General features: G+C 48.3%; 1 protein-coding gene across 2 annotated transcripts in view; it reads left to right on the top strand.

Annotated features, from left to right (window-relative positions):
• Nucleotides 1–741: 741 nt before the first annotated feature.
• efna5b (ephrin-A5b) overlaps nt 742–24,421 on the top strand; it is a 79,339-nt gene continuing 55,659 nt past the window's right edge. The window contains exon 1 of one of the 2 annotated variants that reach the window (XM_076149340.1): nt 742–2,013. In XM_076149340.1, coding sequence (XP_076005455.1) covers nt 1,889–2,013 — 125 coding nt within the window. In that variant the 5' untranslated portion in view covers nt 742–1,888. The remainder of the gene's footprint in view (nt 2,014–24,421) is intronic. The other variant, XM_076149339.1, reaches the window with a different exon arrangement.

The following is a 24,421-nucleotide window of genomic DNA, read 5'->3' as shown; positions in this document are numbered from 1 at the left end:
AAGGCTACCCCCCTTCCCCCCCTTCCCCCACGTGGATTCTCAGCCCCCCCCCTCCCTCCCCGGGCTGAGTCAGCCAACCCCGCATGCTCGCCACTGCGGGGCGTCTGGGCGCTGGAGCGGCGCCGTGAGCTCCAGCCGGAGACCCGCAACAGGCAGCACAGGCAGCAGCAGCAGAAGCATCACGTCCCCCCGCAGCCCGCAGCCCGCTCCCGCTCCTGCCCCTGCTCGGTCACCGCCCCGCGCCGCTGTGAGACCCGGCGGAGCGGCTTCGACCTGATGAACTGAGCAATTAATAACAATTTAATATGGCAAATGATACTTTTTTTATTTGGATGAAAGAAAATGACAGAACGATCGCGTTAATGCGATTGATTAATATAATTATTCCTGTATGATATCACTTCTAAGAATTTACGTTTATTAATTGTTTTGAATTATGATTTATATTAATGTCTTGTCTATATTAACTCAATAAAGAGCATTAAATCAAATTAAATTGAAGTGAGGGAGTAGCCGGGCTCCCTGCGCTCTGTTGTGCCCGCTCGCCGCGTAATTAAACAGCGCCCCTGCTCACTTATCGGTCTGATCCAGCGGCGGTCCATCTCCCCGGTCCTCGGCCCCCCTGGTCCCCGGTCCCGCTCACCTCCCGCCCCCACCCCTCGCTTCGTCCCCCTTCAGCTCTACCTCATGGTAATTGAATTAGCTCGTCTTTAGGCAGAGGAGGGGCTTGGCTTTGTTCGAGTGACGCCCATTCAAATACTTCCAAACCAATGGGACTCTCCCCCGCTCCGCCGTAACCAAACCCACTCTCTCAGTCGGCGTCTGGAGCTGCCCGCCTGCCTGCTTCTGCCTCCGCGCTCACCTTCTTGCGTGTCCCGGCGTTTACACCCCGAAACACATCAACAGCGGATCGACTACGCAACCGGGAGAGTGATCGGGCGTTTGTTTTCTTCTCACCCTCTTTCCTCTGCGTCGCATGATGGCTGATATATAAGGAGCTACTTTGGGATGCAGGCATAAGACAGAGAGTCTCCACGGAGAGCGGCGCAGGAGAACACACACACGGCTGTCCGTCCTCTCTCCGGCACCGAGAAGAAGGACTCCTCCTCCCCGCCTCGGACGTGACACCTCCAGCTATCGTCGTGAAGGGGATCGCAGCTTCATTCTTGTTTACGTTTGGAGCAGAGACACCTTCTCTCCAGATCTCCTGACATCTCCAGCACCTATCGCCTGTGAGTGACTGACTGTATGGCTTTAAAAAGTTGGAACATGGACATCTGACGTGCGCCACACGGCGTCATTGGCCACACCGAGTCTCTCTCTCTCTCTCCCTCCCTCCCTCTCTTTCTCTCCCTCTTTTCTCCATCACATCTTGGACCGACTGATCCTCTGCGCTCCGTGTTTGGGAGTAAGAAGTCTTCGCATCAGCAGCTCCCCGGCACAGCAGCAGGGCCACATTATCACACTTCGTTAAAGACGATTCTCCCGTTTTGCTTTTGTGCGCCGCCTTGTCGAGCTCGTTGGAGGAATCGGAACTGTCAGAGCCGAAGCAGCCCGTGATTCATCTGGGACCCGGGCGGAGGAACACAGAGACGCGCTGGGGTTTCTTCCTTTTTTTGTGTAACTTTATATCCCCACAAATCTGAACAAGTGTCACCTGAAGTGTCCACTTGAATGCTCGCCGCCTCTCTCCCTCCTGTCTATGTTCCACACACTCCTATTGGTTCCGAATCTACGAACTGCGCCAGAAACACGGGGCCACATGTGAGTGAGACCCGCCACCTGTCCGCCTGTCCGTCCGTCTGTCCCGGTGAGAGAGCCCGTGAAACTCCCAACTGACCGAACCGACGCTGAAGAGGGATAACCGTGCCGAAGTTTGGCTGTAGTGATGCTGCAAGTGGAAATGGTCCTGTTCGTCTGCCTGCTGCTGTGGATGTGTGTATTTAGCCAGGAGCCGAGCTCCAAAGTGGTGGCTGACCGCTACGCCGTGTTCTGGAACCGGACCAACCCGAGGTAAGTGGCTTGAGTGCGGGGCAGGTTTACCGCGGAGGGTCGGCGGTGGTTCCCCTCCGGTCACATCTGTCTCCGGAGGGTCGCATGCAGGTTCACGCTGGAGCAAATCGGTGTTTATTCTCCGCAGTGAGGGCACAACGCCAGCAGCTGTAGGTACACAAGTGTGCAAGGGCCACTGTGGCGTTTTCACTCCATCCGCACGCAAACGCGCAAACAGCAGCGGGTCAGAATCACGCGTCGCAAGAATGAAAAACACGCTGTCCGCCCGTGTCCCGTGTCCCGTCTCGCTCCTCCGGTCAGCAGCGAGCAGATGAGACACACACACACACCCGGGTTTCAGTCTGAACCCCGGGCGGGATATTTAGTCTGAACCCCGCGGGAACCATTAATATGAGCATCCGAGCGAAAAACCAAACAAAATCAAGCATCCAAACTGTTTTCCACCAAGTCTGAGTGTGTCTGTGTTTGTGTGAAGCCGCTGGACGTGTCCGCTCATTAACTCGCTGTGAAGAAACTTAGTTACGACAACTTACTGTGCGTCTCCATGCCTGAAATAGCGATAATTAATGTTCACAGCCTCGATCGATATTATAGAAACGAAATAGATTTACAACAATTATAACTGTAATTACAACAGGACACATCTGATTACAACTTTGTTCCAATAAGGCTTAATCTGTCATCTACGCGACACAAACAGGGCAAAGTTACTTTAGAGCGAAAGATAAAGGAATAAAGGGAGTAATAGAATTGTTGGAAACTTTTTTTCTTCTTCCTTTTACTAATAATCCTAAAAATGCTGAATCATTTCATATAAAGCAAAATGTCCTTGAAATCTCCAGTGAAATGTTCTTCGTTGTGGCTAAATTCTAGCAGCTGATATTTAACTGGGATTCTTCTAAAGTATTATGTTATGATCCTCTATGTTTGAAGCTCACACTTCTAAACAGAAAGCTCCAGAAAAAAATCTATTTACCAAATGAAATCCCTATCAGCATGTAAATACATTTAGCAGCACTAAACACAGAATCACTGGGATGAGAATGTGAAATGATTGAAACAATAACTTTGGCTTCAGACTTGTAAGCAATTTCTTTTTGCGCTGTGAAACGTTACAAATGTGGGAGCTCTCACTCTTAAAATTAGTAACAGTTTTCATGAGGGAAATATTCAACCTCGGGCCTCTGGTGTAGCTCCTCCAGGCCGCTCACACTGCTGAGCGTGACCTCTGAGGGTCGCCATAATAAATAAGCAAAGTTGTTTTAAATAGTGTCAAAGAGCAGAGAAAAAAAAGCAGAACCTTTCACAGTTAATTTGTTTGAAAAATATAACAAATGGTAAAGCTTATTTGTCTGTGTGTGTGTGTGTGTGTGTGTGTTTTTGTTTATGGAGAATCATAATAACTGTGAGCTTTTGCAAAATTCTAGTGAAGTGAAGTGAAGTGAAGTGTGAGCAGCTTCAGATGGGCCAAAGCTGCGGGCCTGAGCTGAGTTGAAACTTTCTGAAGTTTGCTCCAGAGCCTTGAGTGAGCGGTGAAAGTACACTGAGTCCACGTTGATCTCCCACACACACACACACACTCTCACACACACATACAGTAATAAAAGTCCCTTATGGAGGTTAGACTGAACAGCATTGTCCTCAGCATTATTAGGTCTAAACACCGCTGTAGGAGTTTACAGCGATCTTTCACTCAACTGCCAACCACACTTAACATTTTTGTCGAATTAAATCCACGACTCGGCTCTCCGAGTGCGCACAAAGCCATTAATCGTACACGCTGAATTTGTTGCACAACTATTTATATTCAGTTTGAAGTTTGTGAAAACAAGATTTATTGCTTAAGGCAATTAGTGGTCAGGGGGACCAAGCGGAGGAGCTGAGTGTGTAAAGCTCCCCCCTGCAGTCTGGCCCAGTGCAGCGGGTGCCTAGATCCCGGGGCCTGATAGACCGTAGACCATGACTGTTGTGGTCGAGGTCTTGACTCCGGCTCGCCCCAGCTGTTTATTTACGGGCCGCTCCCTTCAATAGCGGCAAACACAATTTGGACTTAGATCTTGATGTGTTCTGTTGATAAAGGCGGAAAAAAAAAATCTTTCATTAGACTGGACGTTATTTTTTCAACCAAAAACGTTTTGACTTGACTGGCTGCTCAGTTAACTTGATGCCTTCCAGATGTGCTGACAAGTTTTCTCAGTGCCGGGGAAGAAAAACGACACACAAGAAAAAAAAGGGAAATTTAAGTTAATCGACAGTTAATCTCAGATCCGACACACTAAAACTGAAGCAGGGAGAAAACAAGAAGTGTGTGTGTGTGTGTGTGTGTGTGTGATCGGGTCGTCTCCGTGCCTGTTGTGTTCTTGACCCCCTTTTGTGTCTCGGTAAAATCAGAGCAATAGATATCTTCCTAAACCTAATCTGTTTCTGAAACTCTTGACTCGCCTGAGGAAAGGAAACAGGTTTTCACCGAGGCTGTAATGCAGCGAACGCCACTCACTCCGTTCTACTTACTCCAAATGGAGTTTGTTTGACTCTCAGCCCTGCGGGGCCGAGGCAGGAAGCCAGGGAGGTAACGTTACAGCGAGGCGGAGAGGAAGGCACAGGAGAGCAAACTTGTTTTATTGATGACTTAGTTAATAAATATTGAGTCCCTTTCTTCCTGCATTATTGTGGCGAGCTTGGTGTGGCACTGTAACATAACTTTCCACTGAGGCGTCACAGTCACATCGAAACCTGCCGTCATCTCCCAACGCCCTCTGCTCACCGACGAGCACGAGTTACGACAACGCAAATCTAATAATTGCGCCGTTACCTAAGTGGAAATGTGTAATTTGGCGTAAACAAATGTAATCTTCAATCATTTAAAGGATAATAGCAGTGTGTGTGTGTGTGTTTGTGTGTGCGTTTGTGTGTGAGTTCTCTCGCTTGCCTCTCGTCTTCACACAATCCCTCGTGGTGTTTGGGCGCAATGGCGGCGTTTGGAGGCGTCAGGGTTTTCAGTTTCTCTACTTTCCCCAGTAGCACATCTGTCGGCGTGATTTTTTTTTAGTGTCTTTCTCTTTTTTTGCACACGACGAAACCGCAGCCGAGCGTTGCTGCCTGAGGTGGCTAATCCGCCGTTGCAGCGTATATAGCAGCACGTTGTTTAAATTCCGTTTTGTCAAAATACTAGACTTTTTGCCGCTTAATTCGCTGTGTCCATGCTGAGAGCTTAAGGTGGCCGCGTTGTACGTCGGTACGTTACGCTCCGCTTACCGTCAATCACCGGAACGGCACAGAAAGAAACCAAAGCCTCCACAGGGAAATAATTAGCAGTGACAGTTTGCCTCATAAACTCTGCATCCATATCTTAGCGTTTTTGTGGCGTTTAACCGCAATTCACTTAGAAACTCAGATTTTTCATAACGCTTCTAAGTCACCCAGGCTGCTGTTTAAGTGGCCGGGTAAGAAAGGTAAAGAATTTAAGGGTTTTTGTGTTTTAAAATGGTTCCAAACTGTAACTTTCCCCAGGGGTCAGATTCTGTGAGTCGCCTGGAAATGAATATTGTTGCAGCGTATTTGCATTGGATTGGTATTTGTGTGTGTGTGTGTGTGTGTGTGGCGGTGCAGTTGTTTTCTCTGGGTGTTGTTGGCGTGGGGGATTTCCTCCTTCGCTGCTTCGTTGGCTCAGTTCCACGTCTGCATCTCACGTCTCCAGCGTGAGACCAGAAATATGCGAACTGCTCTGTTATTCTGATAAAAAGCCCGTCTGGCTCTTCATCACGCCCGCACATTCTCCTCCACTTCTGTTTATCAGGAGAATCAGCACAATCTCTGTTTAGATTAGTTTTTTTTAAAGAGGGTTTTCCGCCTAATTTACATGTTCAAAGTTTCGTTCATCAACACGCGTAAAAGTTCCTGCTTAGAGGAGTGAAGAACTTTGATCTGTCCTTAGAGAGATCGCTCAGTTTGGAATAACTTAGGAAAAGCCGGTCATTCCTCTCTCTCTCTCTCTCTCTCTCTCTCTCTCTCCCTCTCTCTCTCTCTCTCTCTCTCTCTCTCTCTCTCTCTCTCCCTGACTGTCTTTACATGTGTGTCTTTAGTCTTATGAGGGGGACAGACGGCGGCTGGAGGGACGTCTCGGCTGTCCCTCCTCTCCGTTCCCTCCGTCCTTTCTTCTTCCCCCATGGCCCCTCTTTCTCTCTCTCTCTCTCTCTCTCTCTCTCTCTCTCTCTCTCTCTCTTGCCTTGCCTTGCCTTCCTCCTCTGTCGCCTCTCAGCGCCCGGCCCGGCCTCTCCACCATCTCTTTGTCTCTCCCTCCCTCTCCCTCCCTCTCTCACTCTCTCTCACTCTCTCTCTCTGTCTCCCCTTGTCGAGCACAGAAAATGAATGAATACGATTAGATATTTCGGGAGTCCCTCCACGGTCGACGGTGGAGAAAGACACTCGGAGGTCAGGCGCGCTCGCGTAGGAGCGCAGGGAGAGGTCACGCGCACACGCCGGAGAATAACGAAGCGGAAAGTTGGCCTGTGAATGACAAACTAGTCGCCAGAACTCTGCTGGAGGTGGATGCCGCGTTATTAACATAAACATTCTGATGCGGTCGTGGTCATGAACGTTTCTCAAGGTGATTTCTGTTTCGCTGCGTTGTAGATGGAAGCCTGGAAGCCTGGAAGCCATCTTACTAACGCGCCGCATCGGGCCGGGGCTTTAAAAAAATGCTTTTACCATTCCAGTCTTTGTCGCAGTCCCAGCGTCTATGTGTGTGTGTGTGTGCGCGTGGGTGTGTGTGTGTGTGTGCCATGAGGTCATAGAGGCCTTGTTTCCTCTCCTATACGCCGGCAGTTACCTGAATAATTACAACTCTCTCCCTTATAGTTCGTAACTGTCACATTGTGTGTGTGCTCACGCTCTTGCCTGTGTGTGTGTGTGGGTGTATGTGTGTGTGTGAAAGAGTGTGTAAATGCTGACTGCGCACTAGCATACCTGTACACTTGGAGGTGGAAACTAGTCCATGCACCCGGGGATTTGCTCACCCGTCTGTCTGTCTGTCTGTTCTTCATCATAAAGACTCTTTATCATAACAGACTAAATAAATCAGCTCATCAAACGTTTGGCTTCACGTCTCTGTAACATGTTGGTGAATGAACGAGACGGAATTTATGTTCAAATCCATATATATATATAGTTTAGCAGTTATTTTGGGAAGCTCTCTGACCACATGCACACTGTTCTCTCCTGTAACTCCTCTTCATCATTTCTAACTGGACTCGGTGGGAGCTCGAGTCTTTTTACTCGCTGCGCTCCTCCTCTTCTTCTTCCTCCTCCTCCACTTCTTGTCTCCGTCTATTGACCCCCTTGCTCCGTTGTTCCTCTATGCAGAGCACGAGCGCCGGCCGAGCTACGGGAGATGAGAAAGCGAGGGGGGGGGGTGAGGGTAAGGAGGGTGAGGGGGCCGGCAGAGAATATGGAAAAAATAAACACCGAAATTGACAAGAAAAGCTGTGAATGATAATAAGAAGGTACGAGGCGTCCATTAGCTTGAAATGGCAGCCGGTGTTTTTCGTGGCGGACCTGTAAATATCCTCGCTATTTAAATGAGATTTTCTTTTTCTTTTCCTTTTCCTCTTCTTCATTTCTATTAAGTAGAAAATGAGCCCAGCAGGCAGTAGCCAACGTTCAGCCAGTGTGCTCGGCGAAGCAGCTGTTCGTCACTGTGCGGTGGAAGGGGTCGGGGTGTGTGTGTGTGTGTGTGTGTGGGGGGGGGGGGGGAGTGTAGGGGTGGGCTTGGGGCGGGTGTGGACTCTTGGCCGTGACCCCGTCGGAGGTGCTTGCGCGGTGGACAGAAGCGGCCTCTGTTGCCGGGGGGAGGGTTGGGTTGGGGGGTCTTGGCCTAGCAGATATGCTAATACGGCCAAAGAAAGACAAACGCGACGCGACTGTAAGGAAAGCCAAGTTTTATTTTGTATATTTGTATTATTTAGGCTCTCTCCTTTATTTATTAAGGCTGTGGTCTCCAGAAGCGACGAGTTATTTTTCCTCTGTTCCTGTTTTTACAGATTTTTGAAAACTTCCATCAGCTCATTTTCAGCGTCTTGACCTTGAGTCTGACATTTTTTTTTAAATATTCGTCTGAAATGAAATCAAACAAAGCTGCTGTTTGTTTATGATTAGCCGGTTATTTCTCGGCCTCGTCGAGGTTCACGGCGTCGCGCGGTCACCGGAGAATTAAATAGCTTGGGTCAAACATAATCACAAAGGTAAATGAGGTTAGCAGCCAAACTGCGACGTACGTGGGATCTGTGGGTGTTATTGAGTGGCAGATTCATCTCTTCTGCACGTGTTTCCCCCCTCGCTCGCCTTGGGAACCAGAATTCGATGTCTGGGTTTTTGTTTTCAGAGTAATCACCCCCAAGGTCAGATGAAGTGCTGAAACGCCGCTATCAGCCGGCCGATCTCTCCTTTAGCCCGGTCCAAACCCCCCGGCTTCCACAGGAACGCTGCTGCTCACAGCTCGGCTTGGAAACAATAAAGTATTAACCGGCTTACGCAACACCCACATGTGTAACGCTCTATGCGGGACAACAATACAAAATAATGTCTCGGCATTTTCTCATGTTGCTCGTCTTTCTAAATGCGTGTGTTTGTTTATGGATTCTGCATTCCTGCTCTCAATGTTTTCCACGCAAATTCTTAAAGTTGCACAATGTTTTTTAAAGTCTTAGTGTGTCTTAGATTGTATCTTTCATTGTTTATTAAGTGGAAAAAACGTTTCTACATCAGTTTTGGATCATTTCTGTGTAAAAAATTATCAATTTGATTGGCGCAGGCTTGAAAAGGCGAAATGTTAGCTGAGGAATTTCGCCGCCGTGTGTTGAACGTCGGTGTTGGAAGCTGAAAATGGCGCTACTGTACACCTCAGCTCGTCAGCTCGGCTCTGTAAGATGGAGGCTTAGAGGCAGCTGTTACTGTAGTAACGCTGGGCTGATCTAACGCCCCCGACCAGGAAAGGGCGCTACTGAGCGCCGTGTGATAGCCTTGGTGCCCTCCTCACTCAGCCGGAGCATCTCCAGTGTGCAGCTGAAGTCAAAGCTACCGGCGTTTAAAGCGTCGGCCTTCAGCTTTGCTTGATTCGATCTCGTTAAACTCATTTACTGTCAAAGTCAAAGTGTATTTACAGGAACTGCATTAGCACGTCCCACCAATGCCACTGATTGGTTTGCACTGTTTTTTTTGTTTTTTTTTCTCTTTCTGCCACCGTTTTCAGTATTTAACTGGAAAATGTGATGGGAACGATTGAGACCGTTCGGGTTTCGCCAGACACATTTTCCACAGATAATTCCTTTCATGGCAGGCTGGCTTCGGACCTTTCACTGCCGTTTTCCTTATTTTACTTGGGGGGGTTGTGGGGGGACTGTGGGGGGAGTGACTGGATGTTTTTCTAGCTGGGCAGCAGTGTGGAGAATAGATCCCAGAAGAGAACACATCTCCAGCCCTTGAATAAAGACCTAATTGACGGGTTGCAGCCAGTTGTAAATGACTCATGAGGTAATTCGTCTTCGCAGACAGACTGAGAAATACACGGAGAAGAGAACGCTTTGGGACTATAGAATTGTGCGGTCGGCTCCCCCTTTGGAATTGACACAGTCTAGCGGGTTCATTTCCAAACGTCCATATCTCTAAATAGAAATCATAGACGCCATAAAGTGTTATCACCTCCTCACCTGGGCGCCGTATCCTCAGATGGCTCACACAGATTCTTTTTGTGTGGCGATCTCGCCTCCGTCGGCGCCGTACGCAATGAAAAAACGCACACGAGCTCGGGTGAAAGGGCCGATTGATACGTTTTTTACCTCCACCGTTTCCACTGAACATAAATATAAATAAATCAAACAATGTTGCTTTCACTTTGTCCAGTCTAGCGTTGTGGGGAGACGTGCCAATAATAAGCTCCAAGCATTAGCCCATTGGAATTGACAGTACAGAAAAATACTAGCAGCCACAGTAAGGTCCCCCCCCCACATACACACACACACACACCCCACCCCACCCCTGATGTCGGGCCGTGAGACTGAAAGGCGGCCATTGTTCGGCTCTCGCTGTCCACTCTGCCTCAGCCGGGGCTGAAAGTAATGCATGCGTTCGGAACAGAGGGAGAAAAGGAGGGAGGGCAGAGGATAGGAGAGGAGCGAGGGAGAATGGTGTGAATGGCCAGGGGTGGGGGGGGGCAGAGGGGACAGTACACAGCTGAAGTTGTAGTGCAGTTTTTCGGACAGAAAGAGGGAGGAGAAGGAGGAGTGTACGGTGCGAGGCAGACATGAGGGGAGAGGCCTGCAGTGGCCAGAGCTGACACAGGAATGGCTGTGTGCGCAAAGAGGAGGTGGCAGTTTCCCTCATTTCCAACCAGCCTTATCCTTTCTCCCTCATCTGCCTCTCCCTTTGTGCACTCCTGCCAATCCTCCCTCCAGACTATTCACTACATCCTCTGTCTGTCTTCCTGGCCAACTGTCTGTCTGCCCGCCTGCCTGCCTGCCTGCCTGTCTGACTGACTGGGGGTGATACTGGCGGCGTTCCTCAGGGGGACAGACACTCGCTCCGAGCTGGGAGGAGGTGTCATCTTAGCGGTTCTGGGTTTTGTGACACTGCTGTGTTTTCTTCAGAGACGGGATTAAGGCTGCTCAGGTTTAGACTCCCGCTTTGTCTGGGCTGACACCGAGCACGGCCACACAGCGGCCTGCGCCGGTGCTGTTTACTTGGGGGTTTTGCTAATGTGCTACTAAGTTGCATCTCGGGCCTGAGCCGCCGCGCCACAATGCACACAGTGTCCTTGTGACAACATGTGTTTGCAACATCTCATGCGTCTCAGCCGGAGCGCTGGCGTCGCCGTCTCACGTTTCATCAAATCTACCGTGTGAAGAAACAGCCTGACGCGGAGAATCATCAGTCAGACAATCAGATGGTCAATGTAATGAATGATGTGGATAATTGGACATTATTGTAATTAACAATGGAAATGATCAGATTGTGATGTTTTTGCGTCTCTGAGCAGCTTTCTCTTTACTTTGATGGCTTTTCAAAAATGAAGTCTTAATTAAACACATTGTGCTTTCATCATCTGGCATCAAAATGGGAGTTTTACTTTCCTGGCGGCCAGATTTTTGTCTGAGGTTTGAGCTCTAAATGAACAATAAGTTGTTTTTTTAACATGGACATGAATCAGATTTCATCATTTGAGTCTCCTCGGATTGGGAAAAACGTTAGCAGATTTATTTGTCAGCGTCGTCGCACACGATGCCTTTGTTTCTGACATTCCATTCCGATGTCACAACAATAGCAATAGTATTTCCCTATTGGACCTCAAGGAAACCAGGAAAAGCATTTTTGGGGAAAGCATTTAACGCTGCTGCATGATGTGAAGGTGAAGCAGGGACGAAGCAACCCGAGCCGTCGCTGAGCTGCGCCGCAGAAAGACGTTTGATTGAAATTTACGTCCTCGTGTTTCCATCGGCTCGGTGTCAGAAGCGATGCCACCTAGAGACGCTGTGGGGGAAGGAGGCCTGTTTGCAGTCGTCCCGCGTGCTTCTACATACTGTGTGCAGTAATGTGTGTCTGCCTGCCTCCACGCGTGTCTTCTCGGTTATCCTGAGCCGACCTCCGCTTCCAGGCCCTCTGTAATGAAGCGGCAGAGGCACACACCCACACACACACACACACACAGCGTAGCACTACTCTTGACCTAATTCTCAGATCGTAACCCTCCGAGTACAGCGTGATAGTATTCCATTTTGTGAAGTTGGATTGTGTGTGTTTGTGTGTTTGTGCATGGTTTGGGTATTGCATGGGTGTGTGTGTGTTTTTTTACCCCTGAAGGGAAAACGATTGATCCCGGAATGTGTGATAAATCCCATCTTCACCCTCTTCCTCTCTTCTGAGCCTTGGCTTTAACTGGCCTGGCTTACCCACAACATTATCCCACATAACCAAACGATGACACCCCATAGAAACATATATGGACAAACACACATACATATATACACACACACATGCACACACACACACACGGACACACACTGCTCTTTTTGGCAGTGCAGTTCATTATTTCTTTAGTGAGGCTCAAGTTGCTATTTATTCTGCTTGTTTATTTTCTTCCTCTAAATCAGCGAGCAGCTCGCCTCAGAGTGCAGCGGTCTTTGAACCGCGGCCTATCCCATGACTGCAGCCTTGGGTATTAACCCAAAGCCACTGAGAGGCTTAAAAAGCCATCAGCTCATTGTCCGGACACACAAAACCCCCTTCCTCTGAAATCCCCCCATCCTTCTCTTCTCTTTTCCCTCCTTCCCTCCTGTCTTAAGAATGCCTTGAGCTGGCCTCTGCTGGCATTCATATTAATCAGTTTTAAGGGTCTAATGAGATAAGTGAGACTTAAGGGGAGTCCCCAAAGTGGCCTAAGCCCTGCGGATAAACAGAGGTGATGAGCGCTGCCTGTGCCCACATCCTCAGGAGTGTGTGTTTTCCCCCGGATGGTCACTTGCCCAGATGTTTTCATATTCTTTATTGCACTGTAAGGGAAAACAATCGTCCTCCGTTTCATCTCTGGCGCTGGTTTTGGTTTGGTTGAGAAGCTTCCGTGGATCTGGGCTTTTGACAAACATCGGGTCTGTACTTGATAACCCCCTCCTTTGTCCTGATCCCGCCCCCCCCCCCAGCTCTTGCCCTCCCTCTCTTTATCCCACCGTGTATCCAGGGTATATAGGCCACTGGCTCCCCCCTGCTCCTTTGCTCTCCTTGCCATATTGTCCTGCTCCCCCTCTCTTTCCCATCTCTGGGATTACCAGAACTTTCACTGTATCGTCCTATTGAGGCGACCCAGCATGCCCACTGTCAGCATAGGTTTCAGTGTTGTGGCTGTCACATTTGACGGACAGTCGCCTAACAAACAAGCACACACACCCACACACACACACACACACACACACACACACAGTATCTTGCTTTTAGCCTTTAGCCTTTAGTTTCTGTATCAGTTTTCAATCTTTTATTTTCTTGCCTACTCCCATGTAGCATAAGTGTGTTTCTCTGTAGCTCAGCTCAGCTGAGTGTATGCATGTTTAAACATGGCGGCCAAAGAGCAAGAAAACTCAAATGTGGCACCAGCCAGACACAAAGAGATGGAAGAGGCGCCCGTGTCTCTGCCTGTTAAAAATAGCAGGAATGAGATAATTGTGAATAAATCTGCCTGCTGAGGATAACCTGCTTAAGCAAATTAAATCATCTGTTATCAGTGAGAAGCAGCTCAGTGCTCCAGCAGGTGTCTGGGGTCACCTGGGACGTTACAGTGAAGACAGACGTGAAAGAAATACAGTCTTGTCAAGAAGACTTTGGAAGCATTCGGGTATTTGAGTTTAATATTCTAACATTTGTCCTTCTGCACATACACACACACACGCACACACACACACACACACACACACACACACACACACACACACACACACACACACACACACACACACACACAGTGCAGCTTTTCTACAAATGTGGCTTTTTTCGTCCCGAGGGTCCCGCTCAGTTAGAGAGTAGCCCTCCATGAGTGTCTGTGAGGTGGGACGTGTCCTTAGAGAGTTCAGTTTCACCTGCTGTTATGTCCCTCAGGGCCGCAGGACTCCACCACCGGAGACATTCCAGCCGGGATTAAACCCAGGATGGAAAAACGGAAGCAAATAAGAGGGAATGAGGGTTTTCCTTCCATGAGCTAAACAGCATTTGGCTTGTCTGCTTGCTAGTTATTACGCCGTCCACATTTGTTAGCGTCTGACGGACATTTCATCAGGGAAAATTATCGTTTACAATATTTTAAAATTAAATAATAAAAATATTCAAATACGGATAGGAAAGATACACGTATTTAGTATTATTGCACTTTTAATTACAAAATGAAATGTAGTTAAATTTGAATAAATACAAAAGTTGCTGCTATCGTAATAATACTAATAATACAATAGCTACATAGAGTTAAATTATAAATGTGCACTTATTATTTATTTTTAATTTTTTTCCAATATTTTTAAAAAATCACACTTAAATAAACACTTTCTTATATATGCAATTCAATCCACAGATCAATACTGTGATAAACACGGTGTTATATTGTATTATAATTTATTCCGTAACTTTCCAACCTGTGTTTTGTGTTTTGTTGCATAGATTTCATCATACTACACTCTTCCCCTTATTTTGTTCACTCCAGTATTTTTTTTTGCATTAAATAAATATTCTTTGGCTTCAGGTTTATTTTCCTCCCCGTCTTACAAACATCCAGTTAGCCATCCTTGTATTTTCCAAATTTCCTTTATTGCAAACACGAGCCGGTGTTTTGTTCCTCCCACTTTTTCAAATATCACTTTTCCCATAGCTAAACATTTAAACCTGGCTGCCTTTAATTGTACCTTTCTGAGAGCCGCCGTACGATGTTTTCAACAGGATTATTGTGTTTGAGGCGGCGAGCTGCAGTAGATTATTAGCCTGTGGGGAGCGAGATGCATCATATTTCTCTCGCTGGATTAAAGTGCGTGCTTGGCTTTGGGTGGAGCGATGAAATATTCATTACTGTTTGTGATCTTTAAGAAGAGCAGCACTTGCAAAACCTTGGCACGCAATTTTGGAAAAATGAAGTCACAGTAGATATGTTTGTAGAGCAGCATAAAAGGTTGTCAGACCGTCTGCTTCCTTCAAATCCACGCCCAAAGCCATCAGGATCATTGCGACGCCTCTACTTTTGTGTTTTTGCCACTTTTATTTGTTCATATCTTTTCATACCTTCTAACCGAAATCATTAATATTGATAGGGAAAAATCAATTTGTTGATATCTTGGCCTTGTTTTCTCCTGTTAACAGATTGGCAGGTGTCAATCACAGGTCCATTGGAGTGACATCAGGTTGTCCGCTTGCTTTAATAATGCAGCATATCAGCCCCTTTTTTATGTCCTCACCGTCTCCTCCCTCCTCTCCTTTCCCTGTCCTCACATTAAGGCCCCGGTCAGATTGCGTCTGCCGTCGTACATTAGCGGCAAAGCCTCCCTGCCTGTATCAGTGCTAGGGGGAACATGGCACGAAGATGGCTGAATTATTCACACTCATAATCGGCCTTTATGTCCCGCTGCCAAGCCTGGCCCCACTGTTATTCTAGTGCATAATTGATAGTGCTCAGAAGTGGAAAAGTTAGAATAGCAGAAGTAATGCGAAGCGAAAGTGTAGTCAGGCAGCAGAAGAAGGGAAGAGTGGGATTGGTGGGAGAGCGGGGGGGGTTAGAGGGATGGCAGTGGGCCCCTATAGGAGTCTTTACACTGAGCTTGTGTTAGCCTTTATGGGGCTTAGGCCCTGCTAGCGTGAGGATCGCGTGTGTAGGCCAGCCAGACCGGTCTGGGGGGCAAGGAGAGGGATATAAGAGGGGGGATGAAAGGAGGCGGGAGAGGGAGAGGAGATGGGCACCCGGAGTAACGAGCCCTGACGCTGAGCCGACCCAGAATGTGGCCTGTTTCCCTCCAAAGTTACCCCGGCGTGCTCATATATACGTCTACGCTCCCATTTCAACAGGAAAAAGTTTGGTTGTACTGTAGTTTGAAAAGTTTTGGGGTGAGAAATGGCTGCTGTTGTTGTGGGCCGGCTCTGTTATCCGCACAATAGATTTGTACTGGAGGGGGTCAGCGTTCATCTGGATTTAGTCCAGCCAGCCTTTTCACTACCTGCTGGCTCAGGCCGGCAAGAGAGAGGCACTGACATCACATTACAAGCATGCAATCCAATGATCAATAAACAGCAACCTCCAGAGAAGATCTGTGATTGGCTCCTCTCCAACAGCACAGGCCATCTATTGAGAAATTGACTAAGACGACCTCGTGAAAATGTTTGCAGATAACAAAAGGGCTGCTTTTGGAGAGAGAAAGAAAAAAAATGCTGAATCTAGTTTTTGAGATATTAATTGACCCGCCATTGAATATTTTAATCTTTCTCTAATTTCTCAGGCTATTTAGTTCTCTGTTGCCGCGGCGCTTCGATGAGGGAATTGCTTTATTGCCTCCTCCCAGCGTTTTTTCCGCGAATTCCCTCAAATGAATCCAACACCCATGGAAGTAGGAGCCCTCTCAGGTGAAGGTGTTAACACAGCCCCAGGTGGAGTCTATTTAACACCTCTGTGACCCTTAACAAAGCTTCACTAACTGCTGCCTTAGCCCTGCCTTTTGTGTTCCATAACAAAGCCCTTTAGCTTCTAATAACACCACGGCAGCACCAGTGTCAAGAGAAACCTGAGATAAGGTCCACATCAGAGAGTTGGTGGGAACTGTTTAATCCGCCTCTCGAAACCAAACCAACACACAACAGGCGGGGATCATGTTTGGCAAAGTGGCCGGCTTTGATGGAGGGATCGGATGGTGTGACTCGCAAGAATGGGGATGACGGAAAATAGCTGGGCGGCCCAAATGCTGGTAGCCTTTTATAGACCTGTGAAGGGAACATCTGGAGAATAAAACAGGAACACACACACACACAGCGTTGCACTTAAGATTAACTCACAGCTCCTTTTGTCCTTATTTCTTTATTTTGCTGATTAATTCTGTATTTCCCATCTAATCGCAGGGAAAATAAGGGGTTTTTATGTGCGTGAACACACACACACACACACACACACACACACACACACACACACACACAAAGAGTAACCACACTTCATCACAAACTAACAGACGGTGATGAATGCTGGCTATAAATCCACAGCCATATTTCCTATTTGCGTTCAATTTCCCTCTTGTTACCATTTGTAACACTAGAACTCCGACGTCTTTAGCTGCGTTTGCAACCTGCCATTATCGCCCACAACCTGGCTATGTATTTATTTTTTATTTTTTTATTTTTTGTCCACGTTTCACAGGAGTCGCCCCACAATGTGGCCATAAAGCCGCGGAGTGGAAACATTAGCAGCGATATGTCTCAGAAAGTCATAAAGCCAATTTACGAGTGCACTTAAGGCCCCATACACCTACTGGAGCCATTCTATAAAGATCCAGACTGCAGATTGCACCAAAACCCTCCCCAATTACCCACATTTAAAAGTAATAAACCTGGATCGATAAACGATGGAGGGGTCTGTTAATTTGGGGGCTCGCCCTGTTATTTCCCATCCAGTCGCTCCTTCTCAAACCAAAATTGCAGCATTTACAAGCTCGGCATTGATTTGTTTTATTGTTTTCCTTCTTTCGGGACTAAACGCTCCGCTGACTCCTTTTCACAGCCGTCCTCTTAAATAGACATTTTTACGTTGAAAGTTTTTAACGGACTTTATCTTATTTAGCGGGGGGGGGGGAAAGAGAAATGAGCGAGTCGTGATGCTCGTTAATGCAGTTGTTTGGATTTGGGTGTGAATAAGTCATTTTTAGATGTTTCCAAATGAAATCAGTCATAGTAATTAAAGGAAACGTTGATAATCAGCGCTAGAATTTCAAGTAAAGCACATTATAGCTGCTGCGGCGTGTGTGTAAACAATAGAGGCAGCTTTCTCTTTGGCCTCTCTGATACATCCTACTGTATCAGCCTGCGCCTAAGCTTATTTATTTACTGCCTGGCTCAGCGTGCCAGTGCTGGAGCGATATTGGCACTAGCAGGTATGGATTCGACCCCCCGTCCCTCTCGCTGTGAAGTTAATTGAGGGAATCCTCCTCCCACGGCGGAGTGGGACCGGGACTCCAATCTGCACGCGCGCTCTCGTCTCTCGCGAAGCACTTGGGTCTCACTTTTAATTTAAGTTGACAGTTTAGGACTCCAATCTGATGAGGCTGCATCTGATAAATCATTTCACAGTGACCTTTAAATGCTTCGTCTGAAAGGAGCCCCCCTCACTACGTCTCCCCCCCCCCCCCCCCAACTGGCACTAATGCAACGTCATTAATATGATATAATGGCTAATTACAGTGTCGCTAATTAGATTGTACAGCAGTTAGATGTGTTATCGTCCCTTTCTTGCATTAATCGCCTCTCTAATGGTTTTTCTTTAGCGTATTTACATGCGACTGTGCCGTCACGCCGCATCGTTGTTTGTACAGCAGCTATGGAGTGACATCATCTCTCCATTCTCTCCACTTTAATGGTTAGTGGATTAGCAGGGAAAAGTCTGGTCCAATCTTTGGATGTCGTTTAGTCCAAATACAGACGAGGAGGACGAGCTAATGTGTTTTTAATAGATTTGTCTTCTTCATACGCAGCTTTAATGCAAACAGTTCATTAATTAAGTGTGACAACAGAGCTCAGATTAGCCGGAGTAGATGTTTGTTTGCTCACATTGTTTGCTTTGATATATGAGTTTTTTTTTTACATCAGTCTAGTTTATTTATGACGTGTTGTTTTTTTTCCTCTCCCCCTCGTTGTACAAATTAATGCACAAACAGCTTCCTCTGCTAAAAACGTCAATTCTTTCTATCTCAGCCACAATTAAATTATTTCCATCTCGCTCTCATGCAACCAGAGGAAAACGCTGCCCGGGTAGCGGCGGAGCTCTCAGTGGAATAGTGTGTTATTGTGTCTGTTGTACAAATGTTTTACTTCCCCCGGTATCTGGACGCCGGATAATTCTTCTCCTTCTGGCTTTGTTTTCTCTGCGTCTCCGCTCCGCTCTTTTAATTGTGAATTTTTCCAGTGTTTTACAGCGCGGTAATGATTTTACAGCAGGCTGCTTTATGCCACCGTCCAAACCTGCAAGCCTGGGGAAGATTTAGTGTGCCGCCGCTGTTGGGTAGTGAGCTCTAATTGGAAGGTCAGAGGGACGTGTTTGAGAGTAGCAGGAGATCACCCACATACTGCAGATTTAAAGGTTATCCAAACCCACCCGCGGTCAGAGACGATGTGATTCTCCTGTTATTCTATTTAGCCATCTGGTAAGAGAATATTGCAATATAAGTCAATTTAGCCATTTAGAAATCCATGCTGAATCAATAAAGCACATTTATTTATAAACAAACAAATATTGATCAAATTGGACAAAAGGCATCTTTGTGTTTAGGGAGAATGAAGCAAAGCACTGATGGATTCTTCACTTATCTGCAGTTCATTCTCTTATTTCTGCAGGGTTTTTTTTACAAACATTTGCCTGTAATTCTCAAAGCCGATTCGGCCCTCTTCTCTTTTGGTTGCCGTGACACCGTGAAGCCTTTTTCCGTCCAGACTCGGCGTCGTTCTTTAAGAGGCAGCTGCTTCTGGTCCTGCGTGGCATGCCAGGAGTTTAACCGCATGCTGCTGCTGCTGCTCCTGCTGCTCCTGCTGCTGCTGGAGGGGTGAGACGTCTGCATATGTGTGTGTGTCTGAGGGGCTCCCGACTCGGCGTTTCGTGCCACATTTCGTGTCTATCGCCAGCCCTTCTCTCACGCCTGCCTGGTCCTGTGTCGTTGATGGGGTTTGGGTGGAGGGAGGGGGCGTGCGGGGGGATGGGGAAGGAGGGGGGGGGGGCGGCGGTCGCTAGATAAGTGGTCGATGTCTGGCTTAGGCTGCTGGTATAGGCTGGGTCACATGGTGGGCCCACAAAAAGATTTCCCTGGATGATTCTTGGCACGCTATGTTTGAACTCGACACACACACACACACAGGCAGGCACACACACTCACACACACACCGTGTAGACAGACATAGGGGCTTGTGCTCCTACTGTATATTCACAGACACACACGCACACACACACACACAATACAGAAGCCTTTTGACAAAACAGTATTTTACAGGCTTTGACAGCTTGTATGAACCGTGTGTGTTAAAATGTGGGTCAGTGTGTGTGACCTGTGTGCGTCCATGTGTGTGTGTGTGTGGTTGTGCCTTTTCCACTCACCCGCGGTGGCAGTACAGTTATTGACAACAGAAGGAAAGGTGAAGGCTGTGCAGACAAAGGGAGCAGAATGTGCTGAGCGAGTGTGTGAGGAGAGAGGAGATGCTCCAGAAACACTTTGGCTCAAATGAAGCAGCGGCTTGCTGATCAGCACCCCTCTGTTCTATCTCTCCTCTCTTTCTCTCCCTCCCTCCCCTCCTCCCCCCCTCTCTCTTTCTCTTTCTCTTTTTCCGAGGGCTGACTGCCATTACAGCAGAGAAAATTGATTTTCCCATCCTTTCTTTTCTCCCCTTTCTTTCTTTTATTTAATACCCCTCCACCATCGCCTTCCCCCCTCGCCGCCCGGATCAATAGAGTATCTGCATGTACACGGGGGTAAAATACAGGCTGGGCGCTGTGAGGCTGTCACAGCAGGGGGGCGGCCTATTCTTAAGACGGCGTCCTTCTGTTCTTTCATCTCCCTCTCTACCTGTGTGACCCCTCCTCCCCCCTCCCCCCCCTCTCCTCCCTCTTGTCTCTGTCCCCCCCCCCCCCCCCCCCCCCAGTCTACTCTTTGTGCCTGTCTTGCTTCCACCTGATTCCATTTACGTAGCTTTCTTCTTCATCCCCTGCTCCCTCGCTCTCCTCACAGGGAGGCTGTAATGCAGAGAGGTGAGAAAGTTAAGAGATTGAGAAGGCATTTACAGACCCCCTCCTCCTTGAGATGACTTGTAATGAGAGTCTGAATGTGTGTGTGTGTGTGTGTCTGTGTGTGTGTAATGAGAGTCACGGTGGGGGTGGGGGGAGGGGGGGGGGGGGGGGGGATCAGTGACAGTGATGCAAGGTTGCCGTAAGGGAGACGATGCATGACAGAGCGAAACACTCACCGTTAGAACCCTACGACCCCCGTCTGTGTGTGAGTGTGTGTAGGTGTGTGTGTGTGTGTGTGTGTGTGTGCGCGCGTGTGTGTGTAGGTTACAATGTCAACGGGAGAGCTCACTCTTATCTGCATTTGTTCCTACGTCCTTGTCTGTAGTCGTTGCTTCGTCTGAGATAAAATAGAAATAGGCGCGCGCACACACACACACGCACACACACACACGCACACACACACACTCACCCATAAGGAAATGTTGTCAGGAAATGGACTGGCACATAATTACACACACACACACTGACAGTCCTCTACCGTCTCTCTCTCTCTCTCTCTCTCTCTCTCTGTCTGCTCGTTGACTACTTGACAGTATTCAGTGATTCCGCTGAGCAGCACTGAAAGCTACCGGGGCCCTCTGTGCATGCGTGTGTGTGTGTGTGTGTGTGTGTGAGCGTGTGTGTGCGTGTGGGGGCACCAGGCTCACTGTTTCCTCGAGCCTCGATGACAAATGACCTGTGTCTCTCGATCAGACGGCAGGAGCAGCGGCGGGGGCGGGACGGGGGGGTTTAATAGTGTAAAGTGCTCGGTAATATGGACTGAATTTTTTAAAAAGGGGGTGAAGAAAGGAGATGAAACAGAGAGAGAGAGAGAGAGAGGGCGTGGAGCGACAGAATGACCCACATCTGTTAGAGACGGGACCTCAGTCACCCGTTCATCCACGCCACGCAACACACACATCCCCGCGTCGGGCTGGATTCAAAATGACGTCGCCTGAGAACGGGCCGACATTTTCCTCCCTTTTATTAGAATAGCGGCTGATTGGAGGCGCTGTTACTTCCGAGTAATGGCGAGTAAATGGCGTCTGATTCGGCGCTCGGCACAGGACGCCGCGGCCCGAGAGGGGCCAGCGGGACCGACACTTCCTCTTTGTTCAGACCGCAGCTCTCATCAGGCTCCCAAGGCCTCCATTTTAACCAGCGCGCCTTAATTCATGCCACATGCCTGTAACCATCTCTCTCTCTCTCTCTCTCTCTCTCTCTCTCTCTCCCTCTCTCTCTCTCTCTCTCTCTGTACTCCTTCTCTCGTCCTCTTTTTCACACACACCAAACAGTCTACCTACACACACTCTCAGACCATGTCCGTCACGTACGTGTGTAGACCGAGACACACACACACAGGTGCACACATACACACTCTGACACCGCACACACCTTCACCCATGGCTCCTGCTGAGCTCCACCTTTCCCCCCGTCAGTCAGTCAGTCAGTCAGATGTTTGCTGATTCAGTAGGCCAGTAGGCAGCCTCAGCACCAGGGGGCCGTGCCAGACACACACCACACATACACACAACACACGTACACACACACATACAGTATATTCTCTAGATTCCTGTGTCATCACGTATTAAGGGGCAGTTGGCATGTGTGTGTGTATGTGTGTTTGTCGTACTTAAAAGAGGTCGAGTGTGCCGGTGCTTGATGAGTGTGAGCACCACTCAGGGTCTATCGCTCCCGCTGTGCCCCCTGGGGGGTGTGTGTGTGTGTGGGGGGGTGACTAACCTCCATAGGTTAGACACCATCTGTTGGCTGGCAAGTGACGAATACACGACACACACACACAGACAAACACGCACACACACACACACACACACACACACACACACACAAAGCCGCACGCACAACATGTGTTACCGTACTCCTTCTCCTCCTCTTTGACTGTGCTCACCTTCATCTTCATCTTCCTCCCCCCTCTTCTGCGTCAGTTTTTTCCGTTGTTTTTCTCCTCTTTTTCTTCCTCTTTCTTCTTTTCATCCCTCTTGCTGTCTTAAACTTCTCTCTGTCCTCCTTTTTCATCCCTTTGTCCCTCTGTTCCTGGCACACTAGTTCTTCCTCCTTCCCCTTATTTACTGCGTTCCTGTGTTTTTGTTTTTTTCCTCCTTAAAATCTCCCTCCCTCCCTCCCTCCCTCACTCCCTCCCTCCCTCCTTCTCGCCCTCCCTCACTAAGCGCCCGTCTGGTGGGAATGTTTGGGTGTGAAAGACCATTAAAGAGATGCCCCCCACTCCTGCTGGGAGTAATCATCTATGAAAGAGGACATATTAATGTTACCACAGCCAGCACTGTTGCTCTGTGTGTGTGTGTGTGTGTGTGGGTGTGTGTGTGTGTGTGTGTGTGTATAGAGGGGGTTGGCTTGATGGCGCACTTTGTTTTACCCAACACTCCCTCCTCACCACTCACCAAATCCTCCCTCAAGGTCACAGTCACTCCAACTAGACTGTGTGTGTGTGTGTGTGTGTGAGTGTGTGTGTGTTGCTGATCTTATGACTCTCTCTCGCTCGTACCTTTATGAATAGAGCTCATTCTCTGCTGCATAACACACATATTTTTCAAATACGTGTACTCAGGCCTGATTTAGAGCTTAAATAAATGTGCACTCTTGTATGTGTGTGTGTGTGTGTGTGTGTGGGAGACATCGACGTGAAAGAAGTGTGTGTGAGTGTGTTTATTAGTGTTGGTAAGTTAATGCGTATGTCCTATTTTTGTGCCTGCATGGTTTGTTTGCCTTTATATATTTGTGTGTGTGTGTGTAGATGTGTGTGTGTGTGTTCCATATGGCCTCCTGGGGTTCAGTGCTCTGCGGCCATCCTGAAGGTCAGAGATGACACCGTGGGAGAGCGGTCAGTCATCACGGCCACCCTCCATCTCTCCTCTCTCCATCTCTCCATCTCTCCTTTCATGTCTTCTCCTGGTATGTGGACTTTATTAAATTTTCCTGCGGGCGGGTGACGGCCAGGAGAGGAGGGGATCGGGGGAGTCGTCCCCTCTTTGCCGCTTTCATCTGCCTCCGCGGCGGTGGAGGCGGGCGCTCTGGTTGTAGGGTCGTTGTGGTGGAAAGGTAGCCCCGCCCACCTCTGCCCTCTGTGGGCATCGTGCGCCACCGCAGCGCCCCGATCCCACCCGGAGGTCAGAGAGGAAGAGAGATAGAAGACGTCTCCTCAGACCTCCTCGCTCTCTCTTTAAGGTCTCACTCTTGACAGGAAGGTGCAGTTCTGCTGCTCTTCGTCGGTCGTCTTCAATCAATGGAAATTAAGGAATGTGCTCTGCCACAGCAAAATGCCGGGCAGGCTGGAATCTCTTTGCAAATTCACATAGTTTGGATTGGAAGCTCGTCTTTTAATGAATGGGTCAACAGATTGTGTGTGTGTGCATGTTTGAGAAAAGAGGAAGGCTGCGAGTGTGTGTGTGTGCATGTCCTTTATGTAGCAGCTATGATCTCAGCTAATGAAAGCCTTTATATTCACTCCTGATTGTATTTGATGGCCACACTTTCTAACATTCTCCGACACTCTGACAGTTTGCAGTGTTCATTTATTTTTCATTTCCAAAGCCAAACAACTTGCTCCTGACCTCACATTGCTCACGGGGACACATAGCAAATCATTTGAAAGGGAAAGAAGGCGGAGACCTGCAGTGATTTGGCCGCAGTTTGCTCCTCAATGCAAGCTGGTTCTGAATGATCTCACCGTGTGATCCAGCACACACACAATTATAAATCCCATTCTCGCTTTCCCCTTTTGTTTTCCCTCTGAACCGTTGCATCCAGCAGGGGGATTAATAATTCGCGTTAACAAGAGGGATGCCACTTTTTCTTTCATCCCCCCCCTCAAATCGCGCCCCACTTGGCTCCCAACCGCGTCGCCGTGCTGATTACACCTGA

Source organism: Genypterus blacodes, unplaced genomic scaffold (genome assembly GCF_046128005.1).
Source record: "Genypterus blacodes isolate CSIRO-AG114 ecotype Tasmania unplaced genomic scaffold, CSIRO-AGI_Gbla_v1 ptg000045l_1, whole genome shotgun sequence".
Classification (NCBI taxonomy): domain Eukaryota; kingdom Metazoa; phylum Chordata; class Actinopteri; order Ophidiiformes; family Ophidiidae; genus Genypterus; species Genypterus blacodes.
The sequence above is the reverse complement of the archived record's forward strand: the minus strand, read 5'-3'. Positions and strand labels throughout refer to the sequence as shown.